General features: G+C 37.5%; 1 protein-coding gene across 3 annotated transcripts; it reads right to left on the bottom strand.

The window, feature by feature from the left end:
* Positions 1–4: 4 nt before the first annotated feature.
* Positions 5–5,615, bottom strand: LOC146646632 (lysophosphatidylserine lipase ABHD12-like). Of its 3 annotated transcripts, XM_085390982.1 has the most exons (13): positions 5,575–5,615; positions 5,124–5,342; positions 3,696–3,798; positions 3,353–3,472; positions 3,135–3,165; positions 2,988–3,033; positions 2,152–2,281; positions 2,008–2,045; positions 1,508–1,587; positions 693–775; positions 517–595; positions 291–424; positions 5–177 (listed from the first exon to the last, which is right to left on the bottom strand). In XM_085390982.1, exons 2-13 carry the CDS (start codon positions 5,224–5,226, stop codon positions 150–152), a joined length of 975 nt encoding a protein of 324 aa, XP_085247108.1. In that variant the 5' UTR covers positions 5,227–5,342; positions 5,575–5,615; the 3' UTR covers positions 5–149. The 3 variants fall into 3 exon arrangements, with proteins under 3 accessions (XP_085247108.1, XP_085247107.1, XP_085247109.1); XM_085390981.1 differs by having other exon boundaries at positions 5,124–5,611; XM_085390983.1 differs by having other exon boundaries at positions 301–424; positions 5,124–5,611.
* Positions 5,616–8,529: the final 2,914 nt, after the last annotated feature.

Genomic DNA, 8,529 nt, shown 5'->3' with positions numbered 1-8,529 from the left:
GACATACAGTACTGTGCTTTTATTGACATCTTTGTAAGATATGGAAGCTTTTGTGCAAGAAGTTGGCCAGTGTGTTGGACTTTTTTCACAAAACCTACAAAGCAATGAGGACCACGAGGAACTGTGAGCCCGGAGGAGGGACCGCCACTCTAGTGTCTCAGGTTTTCTAGAAATTTCCTGCAACCAAAACAGAAAAAGCTTTCATTTTAGGGGTTAAGGGGACCTAAAAATGAACATAATAGACCGCCTTCAATGGAAAAGCAATTAATCAATTTTAGATATTGCCTTACCTAACCACACCTGATAAATTGGGATCCAAGTAGATGCTGCTGTGGGAGAATCCAAGACTTGCACTGTAGGAGATCATTTCGACGTGTGCATCGGTGTTTAATTTCCTCCGAGTCTGGAGTGATATCTCGTACAGCTGGAGACAACAAATACAGAGTATTCAGCAAAAAAGCAGCAAAGTCCACTAGAGGAAATTGTCCAAATGGAGAGGAAGAGTACCAGCTGTACCTCCAGGCCCATGTGATAAGGAACAACATTATCATCCTCTGAATGCAGAATAAGAAGTGGACTGATCAGGGACTTCAAGCTGCAAAGATGTTGGAGTAAAAACGTGAGAGAGATCTAATGTGGAAATGCAGAACACTTCTTTGCATTTCTTTCGGAGTAAAATATGCCACACTTACTTTTTATCATTAGCAAATACTATGTTGGTCATTTTCATTATGTTCCACAGCAAGCTCTCAAATCCTGGAAGGAACCTGTACATCTGGAAAAAAAAGATGGAAAATATGCTGCAATATCTTTTCAAAAACACTGGCAGAACAGAAGGTTCTGTGAGAGACTCCAGTCTACTTTATAAATGTGTGGAGGTGGAGTAAATATTAGCAATTCATACACAAAATTACACTGTATTAGTTGAATTGTATTTATATAATCCCTCTTTGCAGCATCAGTCACGTCAAAGCACTTCATACTTTATGATAAAGATCCAACGTTAGAGAATCCCAGTGATCCACTGTAAGGAAATATTTGGCGATGCTGGTGAGGAAAACCTCTTTCATAAACAGGAAGAGAATGCCAACAAAGCTAGACTCAGTTTAGAGCAGCTAACTTTCACAATTGTTGTTGCGATTGAGGGGCTTTAACAATACAATTTTTCTTATATAACTGTTGCTTTATTGGTATAGATTAAACAGGGAATCAACTGGGCTTGAGAAAAACCAAAAGTTGTGGTGAATCTATAGTCTTGTCTTTTGTAACTCACTATTCTGGAGTGGTTCATTAAAAATAACCAGTGATTTATTTTTTTGTTTTTTGTTTTTTTAAATCACACAAACAGATGACGAAGTGATTAATCTCTTAGCAATCACATCATTAAGGAATGAAATTTTTTTTTCTGAACAAGACAAAAGTGAACAGAGCTGTGTTTTGCTGAAAACATGAGCAAAACACAGGGCTGCAAGCTGCAGTTAAACAAATGTGCAGTGACTGTCCACACCTTCGTGAACCGATGGTTGACTACGACTTCTCCGATGCTTGTGTATGGAGCTTCAAGGATCAAAGCATCAACAGCAGACTCTGATTAAATAGATTGAAGTGCAGTTGATTAAAACAGAAAATAAAATGAATGATTGGAGTTTAAAAACTACATTTATAGACTTGAATAATCTGTTTTCTTGCTAATGAAACATCATGCTGCATTGTTCAGTGATTAACTGCAAAATGCACATTAAGCCAAAGGGGTTTGTAACAGTGAGGCACTTTGAACCGAGGTAGTTCTACCCTATTTATAGATAATTGTTATTACTTCTACTGTAATCTATAAAACTTTCTCCTGTGGAAAAGATGTGTAACGGTGACTTCGTGAACAAATAAATGATTCGGGATAGGTTGAAAAATGGCAGTGACAGGCCGTGCATGCACACACAGCCGTAAGTAACCCTAAAAGTCATATTTCCCATGGTAGAGTGGACATTTAAAGTAAGCTTAAATATCTACCTTGCTCCTGTATTTTCACTGCTGCATTGGTTGCTACCCTACAAAAAAAAAACAATTATGTTTTAAACTCCTTTCTTACTAAAGCTTTCATCTAGCTTTGCATCATGAGTGGTGGACATGGCTGACGTGACATGAGAAACTGACCCGGAGCCAAGCGAGTGTCCCCACAGACAGACGAGACTCCCCTTGCTGTGTTTCTTTACCCAGTGGTACAGGTAGAGGGCGTCATTGGTCAATCCAGCTTCACTGGGGTCCCCAGTAGAATCTCCAAAACCTTGTTAAAAGATATTGATTATGCAGTATACTCACTGACAGTGACAGACTTATGATGACTTTTTTAAACAGATTCTCCTTTGTTATATATTTTCTAAAGGTCAGACCATGCACTTCTTGTAAAAACTGCAAAAAACCCGCAACACATATCAGACTCTAAAGGCCTCAAGTTGGAAAGTTAAAGTTCATGACAGTACGATTAGAAAAAAAGTGAACAATTATGGCTTGTTTGAAAGGAATGTCAGGAGAAAGTCTCTTCTCTCCATAAATAAAACTTTGCAAAGTTGCATCAGAACAAATGACAAGGCTCATGGAACAATGTCCTTTGGACAGATGAGCCCAAAGAGATGTTTCGCCATAATGCACAGCATAGTGGTGGAGGGCTGAGGATTCGGGCCCATTTTGCAGCAAGTCAAGCATGAACTACTCTGCAAACCAAAGTATCCTACAGTCAGTCACAAGGCCATCTGTCTGTTTAATATGTCATGTGTTGTATTTAAATGATTTAAAGACCTGCTAAGGACCGGGTGAATTCTTTATTATGTCCAGATATATATGCAGTTATTACTGACAGAGGAAAGAAATATATTTTATAAGTGTTTATTCTGAGCTTTTATATATAGCTCCAAACCTCCAGGACAACAAACAGAAGATCTGGTTTGTGTGTAGCAGAAAAATGATCCCTTAATGAGCAACAATCATCTTACCTCTGTAGTCTAAAGATAAGACATGGTACCCCGCAGCACTTAAGATCTACAAAAGAAAAACATCTGAATATCATCGTAACGCTTAGAGTCAAAAGCATTTTACCAGAATTTTAAAAAAATAAACATACTTCAGATTATGAATTTTACCTTCACCAGTTGTATTCTGTGATTTATTGCCCTGCAGAAGCAAAATAAGAGCAATGAATACAAGTAATCAAGTGGCTTTCAGTCTCATTTACTCTGACCCACAAACCCCTGTGCGCTTTGTTCCTGTGGATAAAACCAGGGGCCTGAGTAGTCCTGTAATACCCACTAGACTCCATTAGGATCAGTTCAAGGACTCTATCCTACTGCTCTTATCCCACCTGGTCCCTATGTTGCCGTGGAGATAGATAATAACAGGAGTGCCGTCTCCCAGAGTCTCCCGGTACCACTCAGGGCTTCTCCTGGCGGATTTCTCCCATTGGCTGGCAGGGAGCGTATGCCTATGAGACACAAAGCCGGAGAGGGACAAAAGGGAAAGAGTGAACAATACAAACAAATCCACTTACATTTCAAGATACGCAGGCAGCTTTTGAGTGGTTCTTGTCCAGCTAAATGATTACACCGTTGCTATATTCAGTCTGGAGCCAACTGTACTCAATATGCACGTGGTATTTTCGGGTGATTCACATAAATGGACACAACAGGATCCCAAAAATGACCTACCACACTCCAACTGAGATGCCCTCCTCTGTGTTGAGGTAGAAATTGCATGTGTGGTTTAGGACATCTTCAGGTCTGCTGAGATCCACAAAGAATGGAAACCTCACTACAGGAAACAAAAGCACACAAGGTCAGCATGTTTTGTATGTCGTGTTATGAATTATTAGATTATATCAGATTATGCTGCAGTGTACTGTATGCCATGAGATATCAAACTACATTAAACTGTAAAATATCAAATTGTACAGTACAGTGAACATCTGGGAACCAAGGAGACAGTTGCTGGATTTTTGGGAGAGGAAAGTTGCCCTGTCCTTGTCTGATATGGGATTTTAGCTGCACAGCAGTCTTATTTGTCTAGCACCTGTACTCTTCTACTATGAACCAGGCTGCTATGATAAGTAAAAACTCAGTGCTGTTGCTTTGTCAGTTCCACAGAATTTATAGATTGATAGATTTCTCCTATTATGCTTTCTCGCCATCATCCCTCTCTCTTCTTCCTATTTCTATCTTCTTCTACCTCAACGATGTCAAACAAAGTTTAACTACACACTTAATCGCTGGTATTAGGGGGGGAAAGCGTGCAATTTAAAAAGCACACCTCAGTTTTTCGGCATAACAGAAAAATTGTGCTCTGATAAATGAAAGAAATCAGACTCTTTGGGCTTAAATTGTAAGAAATAAATGTGTAAAATTACAGAAAGATGGCATGTCATTGGCCAGGCTGTCCTGTAATACTAATTATTATTGTAAAGACAAACAAACTTTTGTTATCAAGCTACGTAAATCCCTTCAAATAGAAGTTGTTTGAATCCAATTTTAATAGCATCTTAAAGACAATTAAAAACTTTTGTTATTGTGGTGGTTGCAGTCAATTGCCACTAGCATTTGGTACGTTTTTTCCAGTGTGAGACAAATGATCATTATATCAAAATACTATTATTGTGATTTTGTTGTATAACAATTAACTCCTTTTGTGTTGTTCTAGGAACCCAGACTCCTAATAAATCTCAAGTGTTTACTCTGATATTTAAAACACCTTAAGTATCACACCAATCTCAGAGGACTCCTTGATTGAATTCTTTTTGACAGCAGAGTAACATATCAAATGAAATGGGTAAATCTTCTACTGATGATGCCTTACAAATCTAAATATTAATATAATGAACTTAACAGGATAATGACAATGATGTTCGGTAACATAATCTTGATCAACAGGTTGTTAACTTGTTAACAGTGTTTGTTTCAGCATTAGTATTTCCCATGAGAACATTTGTCATAAACAGTACACAACACTGCGTATGGCGATTTGGTCTCCTTAGTATTACGTGACTTAAATATATTACGTCATTTAAATGATAGATCTGCTCTATCCGACATGTAATAACTTGACTCTGAATAAACACCCAGGCCTCGAGACACATTACTTACACAAGTGAGCAAATATGACTTGGCCCAGTATCCAAGGGAACAGGTATAAAATGACAGGCACCGAGACATAGACAGTTATCAGAAATGAAATAGCTCTCTTCATTTCTGCCACGGGTGAAATTATTTCCACTCCAGAGCAACACAATCTGGCCCGCTGTCCAGATCAGGGTATGCGAATTTCCCTCTTTCCAGTGAACTGAATCCGGTAGGGATCTTGTCCTGACAGCAAGAGTGTTGTGAAATAAAGTGAAAAGAGGTCAACGTTCTTCTCAGACTAATCGTCTCCTCTGCCGCTCTGCTATTGGTTAATATTTCATGCAGTAAGTCAGTCATGTAGAAATAAAGTCGATCAAAGTGCAGTGCTCTCCAAAGAAGGCAAAAACTCCCTGCCTGTGGACATCAGAAGAAGAAAACATGCATAAAGAATATTTAGGGACACAAACTCCCTTACCGCCGATGTAATCAACAAAACAGGAACAAACCCGGCTGATAAGTGGCCGCAAGGAATTGTGGGTATTATAAGTTCTTTGAAATCTACACGTTAGACGCATAAGTTATTACGTTTCCTTTCAGTGTAAACATATTAACACAACTATATATCATTAAAATTCTTAAAACAGAAGAAAAATTAAAGGCAAATTTAAAAATGCAAATGGCAGATGTTTAAATTATGTTTCTTTTCAATGTCAACACTAAGATTATTTTATTTCATTAAAATTTTTTATTGCTCAAAAATAATTTCATGAATTAAAAATGTAAAAGAATTCATGCAACAGGTGTTTAAGGGATGATGTTTTCTTTTAGTGTAAACATTAAGCATATTAAAACTACTATAAATTTAAAACAATTTCACATTTGTTTCGTTAACTACACCATTTAAGTATATGCATCTTTATTCCACAGTTAGCTGAATATTTAAAATTATTTTAAACCAAGATAAAGGCAATATTGTATTAGATAATGCAATAAATCCACTCCTCCACCTGGACTGAAAGAAAGCTGAGGGTAAAAGTAGATATAACTATGAAAATAATTTTGTTTTCAGGAGTTTAGCAACTGATGCTGATGCTTTCAGGGTTTATATGAGTTGAAATACTGGACATTGATTGGCTTTATATGTTAAGAACTAGAAAAACCCTCAAAACTGAATGTAAGAGCATTGTGATAGGTAATCATTCATCCCTTCATACTAACAACTAACAATCTGTATCTAAGAAAGCAGGAAGATAAGACAGTTAATGCAATTATTAGATCCCCTGGGGTTTAACTGATTTTTCTAGGAGGGGAAGCGTTTGTCTGGTCAGTGCTGGTTGAGCTGATATTCAGTGTCCCACACATTTTTAAATTGCTAGCAAATAAATTAAAAGCCAAGAAAGTATCAGAAAACTACTGTTTTCTTGTTTTTCCAATAAACTTAGTTTCACTCCTGGTCATCCATGAACCGATGCTATAAACAGTAGAAATCAGTACAGAGCAGTTGTAGTGAAACTGTTCACATTTATCCTGTGGATGTGGACTACAGCATTTCACTGACACACTTATATTCAGGAATGATTCGTGTTCTGGTTTTTGAAACTGCTCTTTGGCTTGTAGCTTATGGCTTATGCAGTACTGTGCAAATGTATTGAGAGACCCCTCATTTCTTTTTATTTTGCTAAGCAGTAGTGACTTATTTGCAAACATCCATGAAACCAGAGTATATAAAGCAAAAACACAGTTTGTACAATTCTAACAAGCTTAAGAGTCAATATTTGGTATGAGCACCTTTATTCTGCAACAGCCTTTCTAAGTTCTTTAAAGAGTCTTCAGGAATAGTTCTCCAGGCCTCTTGAAGGACATTCATTTGTTTTTCTTTGGAAGTTGTTTGGGTTTTGTTCCAATCTCTGTCAAGATGATCCCACACTGCTTCAGTAATATTGAGATGCAGGCTCCAGGGAGGCCATTCCATGACTGATAGTCTTCCATTGTATATTTTTATTTATAGGTAAGTTTTTACTCCACTGAAAGTGTGTTTGGGATCATTGTACAGTACAGTAGATGGATCAACTGAAGTCTGGCTGCATCTCTCAGGTCCTGTTTTAGGTCTTTGCCGGATTGATTCCTGTTTCTTACACACAGGAATAAAATACGTTGATTTGTTGCAGATAGGTTTTTTTTTTTAAGGTCTGCCCGTTTTTTGTCCTCCACTTGTCCAGTTTCCACAAAACCTTTAAAGTCACACAGTACAGCACACAACATGCAGCACGATGAGATATGGCAAGTTTTCAAGTTTGTAATTGACCTTACTGGTGCATAAATATTTTATTCCTATCAAACAGTGTAATCATTAGCATTTTTCATAGATTAAACCAAAGGAATTGTGAAAAACAAATGATGAGTTTTTGGACTTGCTGCTAGAAGTAGGGGAGACCGGGGATAGTTGTAACATTTTTGACATTTCTGTCTGTAAACTGGAGCTCTTTTAAGGTAGTGGATTCAAAATGTAATGCAAAGTATTTACATGTCTCGGCTATTAAATAGTGCAGCTATTTTCTCTGCAGCACAATTACCCATTGCATGGTATGGTCTCAAACACAAAGAGTGAAATGTTACAATTAACCCCATAGTCCGGGTTAGTTGTAACATATCCTGGGGTAAAATGTAACACAATGAAATAAGGGTACTAACAAAATATTAACATGTAATCTTTGTTTATTCAACACATGAATGCACTTAGAGCCATTTATGTAGCTGTGTGTGTGTGTGTGTGACAGAATGCAGAAATCTAGCTTTTGAACATATTCCAACCCCCCCAAAAAAGACAAATTATGGAATTTTCTGCAACTGAATATTTCATTAATTTTGGCTGGTCTTCCTTGAGTTTGGCCTCATTGGCTCAGTGGGCATTATAACCTACAACTCTTGCACCAATTTTGAAAATAACAATGAAGCTGAAAAAATGTAGTTGTTCACCAGCATCGCAATTCCATTACTTTTTATCATGGCTTACCTTGGTGTGGTTTGCAAAGTGCTTCAGAAAGATGAGGAAATCTGTTTCTTGCATCCATCCTGATTTATTTCCACTACCAGTACTTCCTACTGGTCCATCTCTGACACAGAGGTCTGCATAATGTATGTGTGGGAACACAAACAGTGGAGGAATTGTGTTGCCAATGGCATTAACCGCATATACAAATGCGACCAGTGAACCTCTCTCTGCTGATGTCGTTGCCCCAACTTGTTTAATATAAGTTAAAGTAATAGTGTGGTAAGTTGTAACATCTGCATTATTGTTACAACTAACCCAGACTGTTGCTGTTACAACTGACCCAGACTCCTATAGCCATGAACTAGACTTACACAGAATATATCCCCATAGACATACAAATAACATAATTCAAGTTTGATGAGTTTAACTGCAAAGCAG

This window comes from Rhamphochromis longiceps, linkage group LG19 (genome assembly GCF_057381845.1).
Source record: "Rhamphochromis longiceps isolate RC_006_pf linkage group LG19, R_longiceps_female_GT1.1, whole genome shotgun sequence".
Lineage (NCBI taxonomy): Eukaryota > Metazoa > Chordata > Actinopteri > Cichliformes > Cichlidae > Rhamphochromis > Rhamphochromis longiceps.
Note: the sequence above shows the minus strand (reverse complement) of the source record. Positions and strands in the feature narration are given on the sequence as shown.